The 17,645-nt window shown below is 53.6% G+C and overlaps 1 protein-coding gene and 1 long non-coding RNA gene across 9 annotated transcripts in view; one reads left to right on the top strand and one right to left on the bottom strand.

Annotated features, from left to right (window-relative positions):
* Positions 1–989: 989 nt before the first annotated feature.
* On the top strand, positions 990–10,864 carry LOC140630504 (uncharacterized). 4 transcript variants are annotated; one of them, XR_012028258.1, is made up of 6 exons: positions 990–1,299; positions 2,415–3,143; positions 3,509–3,973; positions 8,765–8,863; positions 9,280–9,388; positions 10,078–10,864. It is a non-coding gene; the product is annotated as an uncharacterized lncRNA (long non-coding RNA). The 4 variants fall into 4 exon arrangements; XR_012028261.1 differs by lacking the exon at positions 3,509–3,973; XR_012028259.1 differs by lacking the exons at positions 2,415–3,143; positions 3,509–3,973.
* Positions 10,865–12,036: 1,172 nt separating this feature from the next.
* The window catches only part of NT5M (5',3'-nucleotidase, mitochondrial), a 39,965-nt gene continuing 34,356 nt past the window's right edge, over positions 12,037–17,645 (bottom strand). For 2 of the 5 annotated variants that reach the window (XR_012028256.1, XM_072820841.1), the window contains exon 5: positions 17,149–17,263. Coding sequence is in view for 3 of the 5 variants with exons in the window: in XM_072820837.1 (XP_072676938.1) it covers positions 14,697–15,383 (687 nt within the window). In the remaining 2 variants the exon portion in view is untranslated. Of the gene's footprint in view, positions 15,384–17,130; positions 17,264–17,645 lie in introns of those variants that run through there. The other 3 variants (XM_072820838.1, XM_072820839.1, XM_072820837.1) reach the window with 3 other exon arrangements.

The raw sequence follows: 17,645 nt of genomic DNA, 5'->3' as shown, positions 1-17,645 counted from the left end.
AGTAAAGCTGATCACAGCTATCATCTTGCCATCACTCACTTGACAGAAGAGGCTCTCGGAGCCCCCAGAGAAGCCAGCTCAGCAAACGGTCCACAGCTATGCTTTGCCAAAGCCACCACTCCGGCTCTGGACCATGGTCTTTCCCTGAGATTTCTGAAGGAGAACTTGCTGTCCACTCTGCACTCACCACCTGTGAACCAGCTACTATGGTCCCCCGAGAGTTAGTGAATGAGAGAGACAACAACACTATTGTTGCTCATGATTTCTGGGAGGAGTTTCAGGAGTCCTCTCCTGGGCAGTCTGAATGCAGTTGCAGTCCTGAGGGGTTGGGGGCACCCTGGGCACCTCTTTTGGTGTGAGCTCAGAGCTTGGGGAGAGGGCTGGCTGGGCTGCCATACCGCATGGCAAGAGCCTCAGACGGCAGCACTGATTCCATGGCATTCCCACGAAGGAAGTGGAAACCACATTGCCTTGCTATCCTAAGCTTCAGGTTGCCTTCTTTGCACGTTCTATTGCTCCGAGGTGAGTTCACGTTCACCCAGATTCAAGGGGAGAGGTGAGGTCACATTGCAGAGACCACATAGGAGAGAGATTTTGGTGTGGCCACCACATTCCGCCAGGGAGGAGGTCACGGGGGTGTATCCTCGTCCCATCCTGGCCATTCTGCCCCCAGGGGAACTGAGAGGCAATACTGCTCCTCACCAGGCTAGCTCAGAAATCACCTCGCCCGGTAGCTGCCCCCACCCCGTGTGTCAACTACTATGAATGTTCCAGCACCTGAAGCGCTCAGTTAATATCTGGACTGGAGTACATGAAAATTGGTGACATTGAAGGGACCCTGAGTATCATCAACTACATACACTTTTTGTGACATTGGATTCCGACCACTGCTGTGTGAGGCAAGCAGGGTGGGCATTGTTACCCGCCTCCTCCTTTTGACATATATGGAAACAGACCCAAAAGATTACATGTGTAGGTGTCACACTGCAAGTGAGTTGCACAGTCAAGACTAGAACCCCTGTTCCTACAGCCTCCCAACCCACTGCAAGGATCCTGGCAGGACCCTTCCTCCAGGTTAAAAAGTAGAACTTTTTCAGGGGAATTAGTCAAAGGGATGGAGAAGGAGGGGATGTTGGAACAGAAAAGGAGCTGCTTCCTCATCACACCTGGCTCCTGCAGGGAAACTGTTCTTGAATCACCCAAATTCAAGCCAGGATCAACTTGTCCAGATTTCTCTTTATCACATAGTGGAAACTGAGGCACAGGACAGGAAGGGGCTTGCCTAAGGTCATGCAGAGGGTGAGTGGCAAACATGGGGGCTTGAGCCAGCTGTCCCAAGCCCCTGGGCCTCAGGGTGTGGGCTGGGGGTGAGGATACCATGCACTTCCGTGAGACAGAACGCAGATGTCATGCTGCTTTTCTAAACAGAACAGCTGGCACCCGACTTTTAAATTTTTTAATTTTTGTGTCTTTTTAAATGTTTTCATCAGCCATCACCAGGGCTGTAAAAATAGAGCTGCACAGACGCAGGCAGGGCTAAGCCAGGAGCCAGCCTGAATATTCAGCTAGAGGGTGCAGAGCTGCGGAAAGCAGCAAAGCCCGATGAATTAACCAGTGTCCCTGAGCAAGGCCGTTGCCTTCTTCCCACTTCCTGTTGCTCCCTCCCAGGCCTGCAAACCGGAGGAGAGGAGCCCCTGCCTGAACGGGAATGACCTGGGTCCCAGAGAGAGTGGGTCACAAGCCCATTGGGGCAAGAGGAGCCAGCTACCTTGGGATCGACTTTTCCAGGGAGCCTTCCAAGTTTTCAAGAAGGTGCTTCACATCCCAGGAGAGCTGTGGAGGCCTGTTTTCTCTTCCTCCCCATCTGGCTCCTTTAAAGACACCCTTTGCCGTCTGGAAGCCCCACCAGGGGGCTGCCCTGCCCCTCCCCAGGATTCAGGGTTTCAGCAGGGACACAGGTTCCTCACCCTCACCTAACCCTAGTTTTTGCTCTCTCTGTGAGATGGGTCAGTTAATTCGAACATATATTTATTTATGGGTCCTGTGCACACTCACCAGGTGCCAACCAGTCCCTGTGGCAGGTACAGATGAGGCTAAGAAAGTCTGATCTAGAGGACATTGAAAGTCACCCAGGGGGTAGGGGGTAGGCAGGTCACTGTGACAGGAGGCTGATGGCGAAGGTGTCAGAACAAGCTAAGGCCACCAGGTAGGGGCGGGGTAGAGTCTCTGCCCGCCTCCGCCTCCTCCCCCACGTGCTTGGGGTGCTGTCTACACTAGCCATCAGGTGGGCTGGCTTCAGCACCCCCCCAGGCTGTGATGCCCCTCCGGCCCTGGGGCCTTCACACATTATCCCTTCCCCCTGGGCCCTCCCCTTCCCCTGCCTCGCTAACTCCTGCTCCTCCTTCCTGTCCCAGGCTAAACACCCCGCCGCCACCCTCCTCTCTCCCTCTTGTGGACTCCACAAAGCAACAGGTACTCATCCAGGTCTCCACCATCGGGGAGCTGATCTTCAGCTTCCTGGATCCAGAAACTGTTTTCCAGAGACTCCAGTGGGGAAGAGCTTCCGATGGCTAGAGCCGGGAGACCACCCGCCTGGGTCCTTGATGGGCTGAGGACTATACTCTGCCTTGGGGTGTCCCCTTCCCTCGCAGCCTGCCAGTGGTGATACAAGCCGTGGCACCGAGAAACCGCATGTTGGGTTCTGGTCCCACTGGAGCAAAATCATCATCTCTCGACTGTCTGTCAACTCCCCCAGGACTCAGCAGGCCCCTGAGGGCCACAGCAGCCAGGAAATGTGGGATCTGATGACCGCCACCCCCTGAGAGGACCCTCACTCTGACCTCACCCCCCGAGAGAGGCACTTCTCCCCAGAGCCACCATCTCTCCTACATCTATCTGCTGGAGCCCATGACCTCATCTCTGAACTTCCTTTCCAAAAGTCTGAGGGGTCGTGGGCTCTTCCCAGGAGCCTCAAGTCTTAACCCCTGAGGAGACAGACTGTTTTAAGCCCACACTCCACCACTTACCGGCTGTGTGGTCTTGGGCAAGTGGCTGAACCTCTCTGAGCCTTGGTTTCCACATCCACAAATGGGACAATACCAGTATCTGCCTCAGGGCTTGCGGTGGATGAAGTGGGACATCAGGTATAGTTAGACCAGCAGCACACAGTAGGTGTAGCACCCCTACCCTTGTGACCTGTGGCCCAGGGGCCAGCCTGAGGCTGGGGCTTGTCACCCGCTGGGACCCATGCTCCAGGGACAGAGAATGGCAGAAAACAGGGGCAAAGCACAGGCATTGGGAGGTGTGAGGGGTCATGCAGGCACGGGCAATGGGTCTGGAACCCAGGAGAGCAGGTGCGGCAGCAGGGGGTGGCGGGAAGCTGCCCAAGAAAGAGGGTGCTGAGAGAAGCTAAGGCCAGGAACAATCCAGTCTGTTGTGGACATTAGTTCGGAGGTTCCTCTACAAGTTAAGCATGAATTGCCAGATGACTCAGCAACTTCACTCCTAGGTATGCACCCAAAAGAACTGAGAGCAGGTGCTCAAACAAAAACTTGTACATCAGTGTGCATAGCAGCACTCTTCACAATCACCGAAAGATGGAAACAACCCAGGTGTCCTTCAACAGCTGAATGGTAAACATTAAAATGTAATCCGTCCACACAATGGAATATTATTAGGTCATAAAACGGAATGAACCTGGATGCTACCGCGTGGACGAACCACGTTAAGGGAGAGAAGCTGGCTGTGGAACAATGGAATGCCATTGTTGGATTCTATTCACATGAAATCTCCAGAATTGGCAAATGCACTGACGGAAAGTAGATTGGTGGTTTCTGGGGACTGAGGGAGGAGAGTGCCGGCAAATGGCTTTGGGCTGATGAGAAAGTTCTGGAACTAGCTGGTGGTGCTGGTTGCACAGCATGGCAAATGTACTTACTGGCTACTGAATTGTGCATTTTTAATGGTTAAAGTGGTAAGTTTTACATGTACGTTACCACAATTTTAAAAAATCAATTCATTTGGCCACAGGCGGACAGCTTCTTCTGGTCCCTTTGCCACCTCACAGGTTCCCTGTAGAACTGGGCTCTTCCTTCAGTCCTGGACATCACACCGTGGGAGGAGAGGCTGGGTCATCGAGGTCAGGGCAGTGAGATGGGAGGGTGTTGACCACTCCCTGGCTGCGACCATCGGCCACCAACCAGCTGTAGGGCCATGGGTGACTGGGGCTTCAGAGGCCCTATCTGCGATGGCAGGGTTGGACTACAGAGGTGTTCTCAGAGAGTCTGTCTCTTCTTTCTCTGAGAACCTGGGTGGAACCACATGTCCTCCTGTCCTGACTCATGGGACTGTCAGAATGGCTGGCACAGTCTATATCCCAGGACCTCTTGCCCAGGCTGCCGGTGGCCCCAGGGGCTGTGAGGCCAGCACCACCACCACCCCACCCCCGCCAGGCTCTCAGAGTCCCTCCTTTCTAATTCTGGACGGTAACCCAATGTGAGTCGGGGATTCTTAATATTTCCTGGATCATAGACTTCTTTAAGTCAGATAAGGGGATCCCTGGATGGCTCAGCGGTTTAGCACCTGCCCTCAGTCCAGGGTGTGATCCTGGAATCCCGGGATCAAGTCCCATATCAGGCTCCCTGCGTGGAGCCTGCTTCTCCCTCTGCCTGTGTCTCTGCCTCTCTCTGTGTGTGTCTCTCATGATTAAATAGATAAAATCTTTTTTAAAAAGTCGGATAAAACTGACAGACCATCTCCCTAGTAGGGCACCCAGAGCAGGGTTAAGAGCACCTGTTTATGGTGATTTATGTTCTTCATATGGTTTAGAGGTTAAGAGCAGAATTGGCATCAGATGGACCCAAGTTCAAATCCCGACCCTGCTAGGATTCACTATCCCTGGGTACATCCTGGGTTTTCCATCTGCAAAATGGATGTATTGATAGCACACACCTCAAGGATTAGATAATTCATATATACCACTTGGGAGATGCTTGGCACTCGGTAACCGTCGGCAAGCCCAGACTCACCCGCTACATACATGCCTTCCCTGCACTTGGGAGACAATCCCTCCCAGCTCTCACCTCCTCAGCCAGAAGAGGCCTCCTTTTGCCATCTTGTCCCCACTCTCCCAGCCCCCTAGCCCTGCCTTCCAAATGTCATCTCTCATAGCTATCCTGCTTTTTCCTATTCCCCTTACTTCCACTGGGGAGCAAGGCTCTTGAACTTGGTCTAACAATCAACAACTTTGCCATTGCTCTTTTTCTCTTTTCTTTTTTCTTTTCTTAAGATTTTATTTATTTATTCAAGAGAGACATAGAGAGAGACAGAGGCAGAGACACTAGCAGAGGAATAAGCAGGCTCCATGTAGGGAGCCGGATACGGGACTTGATCCTGGAACTCCGGGATCACACCCTGAGCTGAAGGCAGATGCTCAACCGCTGAGCCACCCAAGTGTCCCTCTATTCTATTTAGAACCTTCCTGAGTTGTTACCATTTATGTGTGTTCCTTAAAGACAGGATTGTGGGTCTCATCTATGGAGATTTTTCTCCACATTTTAACCCATTCACATCTATTGCAATTATTGAAATCTTTGGACTTACTCCTGATATTACTTCTGTATTCTATTTATGTTTTGTTTTTTCCTTTTTCCACATATTTTTTGGATTTCACTTTTTCCATTTCAGTTTTTCCTTCTAATAGCTTACAAGTTATATATTCTATTTCTATTTTTGTGGAGATTTCCCTCAATATTTTCATGCACATACTTAAGTCTTATTATACAAGTACTAGAATTAATCAGAATCTATATCCACCCTCCCCCCAAACATATAGTTTTAATAAATATAAATTTATATAAACATAATATATATTAAAATATATAAATATAACATATAAATATAAATATAAAACAAAAGTTTTAACATACTTTTACTCTCCTCCGTTCCATAACTCCTTAACTCCCTTGTTGATATCTGTGATTTTAGCTCCAGATTGTTACACAACCAACACTTATTTAGAATTAATATATTTTATTGGTTCTTGTATTTCATTTCTTGGATTATTTTTTCTTCTTGCTAGAGTATATCAGTTAGCATTATTTTCAAAAGGGAATTTTTTTCAACACTAAACATTACAAGAAATCACATGTCTTCAGGATGTGGTTTTATTCTTACATTTAGCTGGGTATAGAATTGTTTGAAATTGTTTTCCCTTAGATTTTGAAGACAATTACTTCATTTTCTTCTTGCTTCTAGCAGTATGTAGTTTGCAAGTAGCCTGGTTTCTGTCTAGAATTTAGAATTTGTTATCAAATTTCTAAAATGTCAATACTCTGTCCAGTAGTGTATCTCTTTCCATTCATCCTGCCTGGCACTGGTGACCTATTTTACTCAGAGTTCTAGGACACAGCCTCAATCCTGGACAATTTCTCCCCCACATTTGTCTTCTTTTGGGCTAGGAAGCAAAATTTCATTCTTTGTATCTCCTCACTTTTATCTTGTCCCTTCCATCTCTTTATCCTTTTAGCGTTGCAATCTAACAGTCCTCAACTTAATCTTCTAACTCACTATTTGCTCTTCAGCTATGTCCACTCTACTATTCAGCGTATTTATTGTTTTTCCATGACTAGATTTTAGTTTTCCAAATTCTCTAGTTTATGTTTTCGAGGGCCCAATATTCTACTACAGCTCTCTAAGGATATTGACCACACCTATTCTAAATTGTTCTGGTGACATAACTCCCTTGGAGTTTGAGGCCATGATTCATGGGGTTCATCCTTGTATCTGAGTTTCATTCTAGCCACAGGCACCAAATCAGTTTCCCACAGTCTGCCTTCACTCATTTTGGGGGAATAGAATAGAATGTACCACTGTGCAATCCCTAGTGCTCTGTGCACGGGGCTCTCCATTCTTCCTGGGTGTTGCCAGCTTTCGGAGACACTGCCTACCTCTTCAACTATAGCACCCACACTTGCTCCTCCCCGCTCCCCCCAAACACAGGTACCTGTGTTCTCTGCTTGACCCACGTGTGTGCGTGAGTGGCACATACACATGGGTGGCAGGGATGGGGGTTCAGCTCACCTGCTGGCTCCCACTGAGGTGCTCTATAAGCAGTTGCTCTGCCAGAAGCCCAGGCCCTCTTGAGTCCCTAGAACCCCTCCTCCAGGGCCTCTGGCCACCCCTCTCTCATGAGGCCAGCTACCCTCCACCCTTAAGGTGTTAGGCAGTTTCTGGTTCATCAGCAGCACCATTCCCATTCCTATTTTTCACGTAGTTGAGATTTGGGACATTGTACAGAGGCTTCATTGTGAGTCAGCTGCCACTTGACCCTCCACGTTTGTGTGCTGTGGGAGTTTTCAACTCTGAGCAGCAGCTCTGCGGGGCAGGAATGGCATGGAGCTGGATGGAACCGAGCTGGATGGAACTGAGGCTCCACTTTCTCAGCTTCAATTTTCACAAAATTAAAACTAGTTTATCCTTGTCTTACTTTATAGTCATGTGAGAAGATTAGTGACATGATAAAGTGTCTGGAATACACTCAGCAAGTGCTGGATCCTTCCCCCTTCCAACTCTTTCAACTACTACTAGATGGGAAAGGCCTCCCTAGAGCTTAGTCATGAAGGCCCTGGTTCAGGCAGTTAGTGCCATTAGTGCCAAGCAGCTCAGAAGAGGGAGGTGTCCCAGGGGCCTGGGGCAGTCTGTGAGAACTTTCTGGGGGATGGCAGTGGGGAGCAGGGCTGAAATGAACGGACAGGAAAGGGGGGGAATTGCAAGCTGTGGGAGTGGGGCGGGATGGGAGAACAGGACAAGGTCAAGGCTGGGAATGATGAGCAAACAATGATAAACCATGTTCAGAGCCAGAGGCCAGGGACTCAAGTGCCATTAGTGGCCAGGAAATAACTCCAATGTGTGGACAGGCCTGGGTTGTGGAGGGAGTGAAGACAAATCCTCCAGCACACACAGGAATGAGCACGTTCATCCAAAAGCTCTGCTCTGCACTTGAGTGGGCAGATGTAAAAGTTCCCCTGAAAAGATGCTGTTAGCGAATGGAACAGCCTCATGACTCCAGCTTGCACCTCTGGCTTGCATGGGGTGCCTTGTGAAGGAGGGAAGGCAGGAAGCACAGAGGGGACTCCACAGCAGTGGCATCTCCATGAGGACAGCGGCCCATAATGTCTTTCAGCGCCTGCATCCTCCCCTAGCCCAGCCACCAGGGCCCACGGCCTCCCTCCTACTCTCTCCCAGGAGCTAGAACTGCTCCCACAGCACTGTGCTCCTTCAGGTGAGGGTCACAGCTGACGCTGTTCACCCATCTACTCAGTCATCAGTAGCTGAGGTCCCCTCTGTGCCCAGCCCGGGCTCTAAGGAGACTGACCACACCTGCGAACATACAGGGGGTCAGAAAGAGACGCTGGTAGCTGGGAATACCAGTATGGGACCAGAATATGGGGCAGGTCTGGTCCAGGAGGCAGACCAGTGGGGAGGGCGATGGGGGGGGAGGTTGGGGGGGGGGTAGCAGCAGGGAGGCACGAGCGGCCAGGCCTGGTCCTCTGGCGCCATCCCGTGGTCATCTGTGTAAACTGCAGCTCCCACACCACAGCCTGTATCCACCTGTTACCTGCGCTTGCAAAAGAGGATCCCAGCCAGGGAGGATGCTGCAGAATCGAGTGGAGCACCCTTCACATCACAGGCTGCACCTCCTCAGCCCCACTTCTCTTCCAGCCTCTACATCTTAAGTACCCACATCATTTCGGTCTTCTTTTAGGTCCCCGCCTCTGCTTCCAAACCAGCTTCATGGACTCTAACCCAGGATTTTAAGAATTTCATCCAAATTGCCAACAAGACTGAGGTGTTCACTGGACAGGTGATTTGGTTCCTACTTCTATGCATTTGTATCCATAAGAGTCATTTTGTCAGAGGCCCCAGACTCTTTAGAGAGTTGTAATTCTGGAACTTGGGCTGGCATCTTCATCTCTGAGGCCTGGCCACCAGGCATGGGCAACTCTGGATGAAAACCTGCAAATTTAGGGCACCTAAGGGGCTCAGTTAAGCATCCGGCTCTTGACTTCAACTCAGGTCATGGTCTCTGGGCTGTGGGATCAAGCCCTGCTTTGGGCTCTGCACTGAGCATGAGCCTGCTTAAAATTCTCTCTCCCTCTCCCTCTGTCCCCTGCTCACACCTTCTTCTCTCTCTCTCTCTCTCTCTCTCTCTCTCACACACACATACACACACACACACTGCAACTGCAGCCACCTTGAACCAGCCCTTCATTCCCACAGATGCTGCAAGGCCTGGAAAGACAGCAGCCTGCCTCCCCACCAGGAGATTGGCAGTCAGGGTTGGCAGGAAAGCTCTCTGGAAAAGAGCAGGAAACGTGTGAAGACACAGGTAAGATGCATTCAAGGAGCCACAAAAAAGTCCAGGGTATCCGAGGGATGTGGGCAGGGGCAGGTCAGGAAGGGTCTTCCTTGAGGGCTGGAGTCCCTCCACCTTACCCTCAGGGAGCCTGGGACATGCTGAGTACAGGCCGAGGCTGCCCTGGGACCTGCACAAATTCCTGACTCGGAAGGAGGTCTTTTCCCTTTGGATCCTCTGAAGTTGTTGAGGGTGGCTGGTTTGAGGTTTGTGGCTAGAAACAGGGTTTCCTGCCCACTGGGCAAGCTGGACACACACAGGTCCTTGGCCTGTCAGACACTCAGGGCCCCACCTTGTCCACAACAACCTGGGAGGAAGGGGCAAGAAAAGCCGGTCCAGGAGGGCCAGAAGGGAGCTTAGGGAATTTGGCCCTTTCTTCTTTCCCTGCAACTGCCTGCCTGTACCCTCACTCATCACTTGCATCCCGGACTCCACCCGCACCCCACCTGCCCCACACACACAATTTCAAGAGTGGGCTGTGCTGCCACCTGGTGGCCAGGCCGGGACAAGTGCCCCTGGTTCCCATCAGATCCTCCAGAGCCCACCCGTGGGATCCCAGTGGAGGTGCCCCACCACCGATTTCACCACCATGTTTCACAGAGCAAGTCAGCTTCCTCCAGGGAGCAGCAACACCGTGGAATAAATGTCCTTATTTCCCGCAGCCCTATCTCCTGCAATCACGGAAGCTGACCACTCTGCAAACAGGCTGAGAGAAGCGGCTTCGCAGAGGTCCCACGACAAGCTGGCGGCAAAGCCACTCTCCAGACTCCCGGTTCCCAGGCCCTCCCAGGCATGGCCAGCCTCCCTCCGGCTCTTCCCTGCAGGCTCTGGGGCGGAGCTCAGAGCCCATCTCTGCCCACTGGGTGGCCCAGGGCTGGTCAACCTTTCTAAGCCCCACTTCCTGGGCAGGTTGTGGAAAACCAAATACTAGGCTAAAACTCTACAGATATGCAGATATGTGTTTGTTAACGGATAACTATTTTTTTAATTGTCAACAAACTAACTCAGCCTCTTTCCACCTAAAATGGTCTTTGGTCTCCAACTCAGGCTTTTTCAAGAAGCATTTAACTCTAAGCCTTCCCTCCCTAGAGGGGCTGATATCACCTCTTGCTCTTCAGAGGGTCTCCCTCGTTCCCATCCCTGCCAAGACGACATCTGAGTCCAGGAGCTGCCTCCTGCTTGGGGCACAGGTCATGACTTGAGGCCATGCTTGTACTACCGAGCCCCTGCTTTGGGGTAATGTGGCTCTGTTCTCGGCCCAGCCAGACTGGGTGGTCCCCTGCAGCCCTCGGCCCAAGGGCCACTTTGCCCCTCCTCAGTGGCCACCTGAGTTCCTAGCCAGGGTCCTCCTCCATCTTCTGCATCCCCCTGCACAGGTGGCATGCAGGGATGCTGAATTCATTCATTTATTTGTCAGAGGGAGAGTCAGGATCTTGGGGACCACAGAGGGAGAGTCGGGATCTTGGGGACCACCTTGGCCTCACCTGCTTGGAGGCTCCTTGCTTGTGAAACTGGCCTCCTCAACCAGCTGGGTTTGCTGCTGGAATTTCCAACATCCCTCTCACCCCTGACACACTTGAGGGGTCCCCTCCCAGGAACCCCACTCCCCTCGCTCTAGCTGTGGTCACTCATCCCAGCGCCAGCAGGCCACTTTCTCTCTAGCAGGGACTTACACAGGCCATTGCCTCCTTCTTGATCACCTCCATGGGCTTCTTATTCTAGACACCTGCCTGCCTTTCCCTGGGGCAGTAGGACCCCTGGCTTTGCCTCAATGGCAGGTCTGCCAGGAGTCAGGAGCAACAGCTCGTGTACCAAGTGTCGTGCATGCTCTCTGCTACGTTCCCCCTTCTTCCTGGTCACAGGGGAGTCCATGAGCTTCCTCATCCTCCCCCAGTCGCCCCCTCCTCCTCTTCTACCCCCTTCTCTCTCCTTGGGCTCAGCCAACTCTTCTGACTTCTAGGCAATGTACAGTTCTGGCCTGAACCTTTCTGACCTGCCCTCAGTTGTGCCGCAGACTGAGTACCTGGACACTCACCTTCGCGTGGAGGCCCATCCCTTGAGCACTGACTCAGCTTTAGCCATGGACCTCTGAGCCCTTAGGAAGCTCTGGATTGGAGCTCTGGTCACAAGCCCCAGAGCACGGTGGCCTGGACTATAATCCTGGTGGCACCACTGACCTGGCAAGGCCTTGGTCGGGACCCCGGACTCTGCTGAGACCACAGCCCCATCAGCCAGGTGGGAATGACTGCAAGAGGGTGGTTAGGAGGCCACAGAACGTGCCCATCAGCCCCTGGAATGCGGTAAGCACTAAGGAAACTATCATTGCTAAGGTTGTGGTATTGGAATGGGTCCCAGTGGGGACACCATGACTCAAAAGAGTAAAGAAACTACACTGAGTCTCTTTGCTTGAAACCCGCAGCTAATCTGGAGCCCATGGCTCCTTCCAGGGGTTCTGGTCCTAGGACCCAGAACATTCCCGGTATCTTCAAAGGGGTAAATCTCCACTCTTGCCAAGAGCCACCTCATCTCAGGGCAGGACAAGCAGGCTCTCCTACCGGGAGGGGGACTTCCTGCCCTGTAGTTCAACTCAATGGGTCTAAAGCAAAACATGCTTCTCAGGCTTTGAAGAAAATCACCTTCATTTCAATTGTGTGTGTTCCGTTTCGACCACCACCATCACAAAATCATAAGGCCATGCTGTCCTGTCATCGGCTGCTGCGGTGTCCCTCCCTCCTGGCACAGTGAGGGCATTGACAGCACCCACGGCAGAGTGAGTGTCAGCAGGCAGGCAGCCTCTCCTTGCTGGTTACCTGCCCAGGCTCCACCTCCCAGCTCCCCCCGCCCCCATCTCTTCAGCTTCCAGTTCTGGGGCTTCTTCTCTCCTATACTGGCTGCTTCTTGGCAAGAACTTCTAGCCCCAGGGCCTTTGCACTGCCTCCCCTCAGCTGAAAGGGCTCTACCTTCTTCTACCCAGACCTCAGTCAATGCCCCCTGCTGGAAGGGACCTCTCCAGGACATCAGGCTGGCCAGGGCCCCACCCCACTTACCCTTGTGCAGCCCTCAGACCTATCCTGGAGAGCTGGTTGTAATTACAGTGAGCTCTGGATGGCTTGTCTGGTGGGGCCACATTCCAAAGCACTGACTAAAGCAATCTTTCCCCCGCAATTATTTTTTTCTCCTTTAAACGTGTTAGGCAGCTGAAGCAGTGAGTGCTATACCTCAGGGTGAGTGATCTTCGATGAATAAAGAATGAATTCAGGAATTTGTAGCTTTGGAGTTTTTAAACTGGCCTTTAAAACTCCCAGTGGCCATCAGTTTAAAAGGAAAGGTTTTGGAAGACTGGGAGCACAGCACCCTTGCCATAGCTCTGTGAGGGGCAGGTGTAGGATCAGGACCCACCACGGGCGGGGAGCAGACAGCAAGGGCTGGCAGATGCAAGAGGGAGGGAGTCCCCGAGGGGGTGCTCTGTGCCCTGGCCTCCCCTCCCATGCCCCTCCTCATGCCCATGGCCCTAGAGCTCCATGCAGGTCACCAGGGGCCAGGAGCATGGGAGGAAAAGGCTGCAGGAGGTGAGCAAAGGAGTCTCACTGCCCCCAGCAGGGCACTGTCCAGAGCAACTATCTCCTGTGGCTGAAGTGGCCTGTCCACCATCCGTGGGGCCCTAAAGCTAATGTTGAGGGAACAGGCTATCTCAGCGGTGCCAGCACCCATGGGTCCAGTGACACCAGCATGAGGATGAGGGGGGGAATCCCTTCACCGCTGTCATCACTACACGAAGAAGAGCGCCCTTGCATCTACACACCCCACATCCCCACCCCCCTCCTACCCCATGCTTGGGACCCCCTCTGGGGAGGAACCAGATGTGGCTGAGAAAAACCTGATGGGATTAACCTTCCATCCTCAGCAGAAAGAAGCCCCAAAATAGATATGAGTGAAGCAGCTTTTTGTTTTGAGGGCACTAGGCTGGGTCTGGTTCACTGCCATGGCCTTGAGCTAGCACCAACAGCATGAGCAGAGCAGCAGGTGCTCCAGCAGGAGGAGGCTCCTAGCCAGAAGGTCAAGTCCAGGGAGAGTGGTTCTCAGCAAGTCAAAGGCTGCGATGCCGTGCCAGTCCCAAGCTATGGGATCCTAGGGGATCTATGCATGACCACTAGGCAGGGGAGGCTCTTCAGAGAGGGTGTGAAGGCCCAGGGGCAAGCAACCCCAGGCTGGCAACCACAAGGTATGGAAGCCACAAGACATAGGCCTAGGAAGAAAAGCACACCATGCAGGTGACATGGTCTTCTGGCCCTTAGACAGTGGCCGTGTCCTCGACTGGGCAGCAATAGAGGGACTGAGGGTCTTTGGGGAGCAGCTGGGGAGCCCGCCCTCCAGGCTCTGACTTCCCTCCAGAGCCAGAGGCTAGGATGGCCAGGATCCCCCCCTTGCCCCCACACTGCCCTGGTCAGGTGATGCAACCACAAATCCACTCCTCATAGGACGAACCCGCAGAGCCCTGGCCCCACCTGGAGGGATCCAGAAACTGACACAGGCAGCGCCGTGGAAAACTGCCTTTGACCAAGCAAACAGTCCTTCCTTGCTCATCTGGATAGCCAGCTTGAGCTTCAGGCACTTTTCCCTCACCTTTTCTCCCATTTGGCCCTACCCTCTGGGGCAGCCCAAGCATGCCAGTCACAGAGGCAGCCAGGACACCCCCAGAAATGGACTATTAGAGGTTCCCTGCAGGGCAGTGATGGGGGAACAGCAAGTGAGAGGGGGAGGGCCTTGAAGAAAACCTAGGGAGGCAATGATGGGTTCACGTTGCCGCTTCCCACTGGGCTGAAGATAACAGAAGCCAAAAATAATACAAGAGAATAACATCACCCTGCCCCCTTTACACAGCTCCCGAGATCTCATTAGGAACCCGGTGTGGGAGAGGAGCAGAGAATGGGGGCCCCTGCTCTGAACTGTGTAGGGCAGGAGGGGCCGGAGGCCTGGGGGGCATGCGTGGGAAGGATGCAGTGAGGGGGATCGGTCAATGTGGTGGGGGGTCACCTGGCCACCAGCTCCTATCTCAGCCTAGTCCTCCTTTGACACGCCGCACCCTTGGTGAAGTGGGCAGTGAGGCCACACCCGCCTCAGCCCCCCTCATCAGTGCAGGGGCCACCCAAGTACTTACAAGATGTGCTGCTAGCTGGGTGCCCAGAGGTCAGACGCCAGAGGATCTCGGGCAGGGGCTAGAGGGGCCACATCCTCGGGCGACACGTGAACTGCATTTATTTTGCAGGCCTTCACCGAATGTTCAAGGCTGCCAAGTGTGGGGCCCTGAGCAGGGCCCCAGGGACAGGAGAACGAGACACCTCCGAGCCGGCCCAAGGCAGGGTGGCGTGCTGTGCACCCTGCACGGAGCCTGGGGGGCCGTGGAGCTCGGGGAGTGTTCGCTCGGGGTGCAGGGGGGAAGGGGCTGCACAGCCCAGAATGTGAGGACTCCTCCCACATGCTCCCACCTGCTCCTGCTCGCAGCCCTCACCCTGGAGCACCTGGCCAAGGGGTCACAGACCCGGTGGAGACAGCGGGACTTCCCTGAGGGATGGAGTTGGACTGCCGGCCCCTCGGCGTCTTGGGTCTGGAGCCCTAACCCCGCACCGCCCGGCCACCCGTGTGTCTCGTCCAGGGCCCCAGGCCAGCCCTGCCCCGAGACCAGTTTAAGGCCTGGCAGGGCTGGGAGAGCAGGGAGACATGCAGGGGGCCTGGGCCATCTGAGAGGGAGCCCCCCGCCCCCCAGGCCCCGAGCCGGGCACCCTGAGGTCAGGGGCCCCGCGGGGAAGCCCAGAGTGCAGTCCAGCTCAGCGGGGCCGCTTGCTGTCCAGAATGGCCTTCCAGTCGTCCGCCCACGAGTGCAGCCTGCGGCCGGGGCGCGGCAGCTGCAGGTGCCGGTTGTGGCAGGCTGTGAAGAGGATGTGCTCCCAGCTGGGGTTCGGCTCGGCCCCTGTGGGCAGGAAAGCAGCTCTTCAGCCCTGAGCCCGAGTCCCAAGGCCCCAGAGTGTCCTCAGGCAGAGGCTCACTTGACGTGACCACACAAGGGCCTGTCTCCTGGGAGGTGGACACCTTGCTGCAGATGACGCACAGGAAGCACCCAGGGTGGCACCTGGCGGATGCATAGCACATGGGGACTTCTGTACTTATCATCACCATGACCACCAGCAGAGGCTGAGCCTGCTGACCCCCTGTCCCTTCCCCTCCTCGTGCTCTGCCTTCCTGAGCTTACTGCTTGTTGGCCCTGGGCCCCGGGAACCCCCCAAACTTGACTCCTTCCTGTCCATGTGTCCACACGCACACTCGGTGCTGCTCCTGCCCCTCACCTTATGGCCTGACTCCCTGGCTCCTCCTGCACAGGCCTCTTCCCTGATCCCCGTGGTTGGTCAGAGGAGCTGAGCGGAGCACCAGGCCGTCCATGTGCCCTGATTCTCCTTGTGAAACCACGTGGTTTAGGAGGTCAGGGGTGGGCGCACCCACGAATTCTACCCTGTGGACACTGTGACTAGTGCAGAGATGGGTGTGCTTCCCGAGGCAGCTCCAAAAGCCATTAGGGAAGCAATATTCTGTATTCTCCCACTGAGGTGTCCAAAGGAACAGGATTTGGTTTTTGTTTTGTTTTGTTTTAAGATTTATTTATTTATTCATGATAGACACAGAGAGAGAGAGAGAGGCAGAGACATAGGAGGAGGGAGAAGCAGGCTCCATTCCGGGAGCCCGACCTGGGACTCGATCCTGGGACTCCAGGATCGCGCCCCGGACCAAAGGCAGGCGCCAAACCGCTGAGCCACCCAGGGGATCCCCAGGAACAGGATTTGACCCTGAAACCACTGATGGCTACCAAGAGGACAGAGCCTGCCTGTGAACAGAGATAATCCAAGGCAGAGCCAGGAGATAAACTGAATTTAGACCGATGTTCAAGCTCCTAGACTCACCGTGCCCAAAGCTTTCCTACCCCACTTTCCCAGGTGGGTGTGCTAATAAATTTCTCCTCTCCTTTCTAAACCAGTTTAAGGGCAGCCTGGGTGGCTCTGCAGTTTAGAGCCGCCTTCAGCCTGGGGTGTGATCCTGGAGACCTAGGATCAAGTCCCACGTCAGGCTCCCTGCATGGAGCCTGCTTCTCCCTCTGCCTGTGTCTCTGCCTCTCTCTCTCTCTCTCTCTGGGTCTCTCATGAATAGATAAAAATAACATCTTAAAATGAAAAATAAACCAGTTTAAGTTCGTTGGGGTTTATTGGCAGGGAGTCACCTATAAGGAAAAGGGATAAATACAGTCCCCAAACCACCTTCAACTAAAGAAATGATGCTTTGCTTTTTTGTTTTGCATAGTAGGTTCACTCCAAATTGCTCTTGGGGAAAAAATGGCTTTGCTGCTCAAACCAAACATCTGGAAACCAGTCTGGACCTCATTTTACATAAGCAAGGCAAGGCTTCAAGGTATAAAAGGAGTCATCCTAGGCCACCCAGTGAGTTACCCCAGGAGCTAGGACCTGCTTCTCTTGACTCCCAGCAGCACCCCTTCTGAGCCTGGATGCTGAGAATAACCTTGTCTCCCCAGTAGGGAAGAGGCTCGGCACTGGGCTGGAGGAGGCCTAATACACTGCTAGTGATTGAGTGGGGACCACTCAGGACAGGGGACGTGAGGCCAGCCCCATGTGCGGTTTGTCCTGGGGGCTCACAGCTCCACACTCGCTCCTCACCTGCCGCAGGCCACTTGCCTGTGATGTCTGGCCGGTCGTCTATAAGAAGGTCGGCAGAGACCACGGTCTTGTCTGTGGACAGTACAATCTGATCCAGAAAGTCAGGACCAAAGTGCTTCTCCACCCAGGCATACTGGAACACACACGGGTAGAGGGAGAAGAGAGTGCCATCAGACCTGGGCACAGACACAGCAGGCACACAGCCAGGCTTTCTCCAGGAAGAAGGGTTGCCATCTAAAAGATGTGATGATCCCACTGGCAGCAGGGAAAACACATAGTCAGACACACAGTCAGTTGTGTCCATGTCCCCCACAGCTCCAATCCTGCACAGCCCGCCACTTGTCCATGCCTGGTCTACACAACCCAACAGTCATGCCAGGAATGTCTCCTATGTTTCCCCTCCATGCATGACTCTGTTGGGCTCTAGGGACAGAGGCGAGGGGGGACAGAGCTCAAAGGTGCATTGAAACAAGTAATTAGATGACACATGAGAAACTGCCACTGAGCAGAAGTTT

This window comes from Canis lupus, chromosome 3, assembly GCF_048164855.1.
Source record: "Canis lupus baileyi chromosome 3, mCanLup2.hap1, whole genome shotgun sequence".
Lineage (NCBI taxonomy): Eukaryota > Metazoa > Chordata > Mammalia > Carnivora > Canidae > Canis > Canis lupus.
The sequence above is the reverse complement of the archived record's forward strand: the minus strand, read 5'-3'. Positions and strand labels throughout refer to the sequence as shown.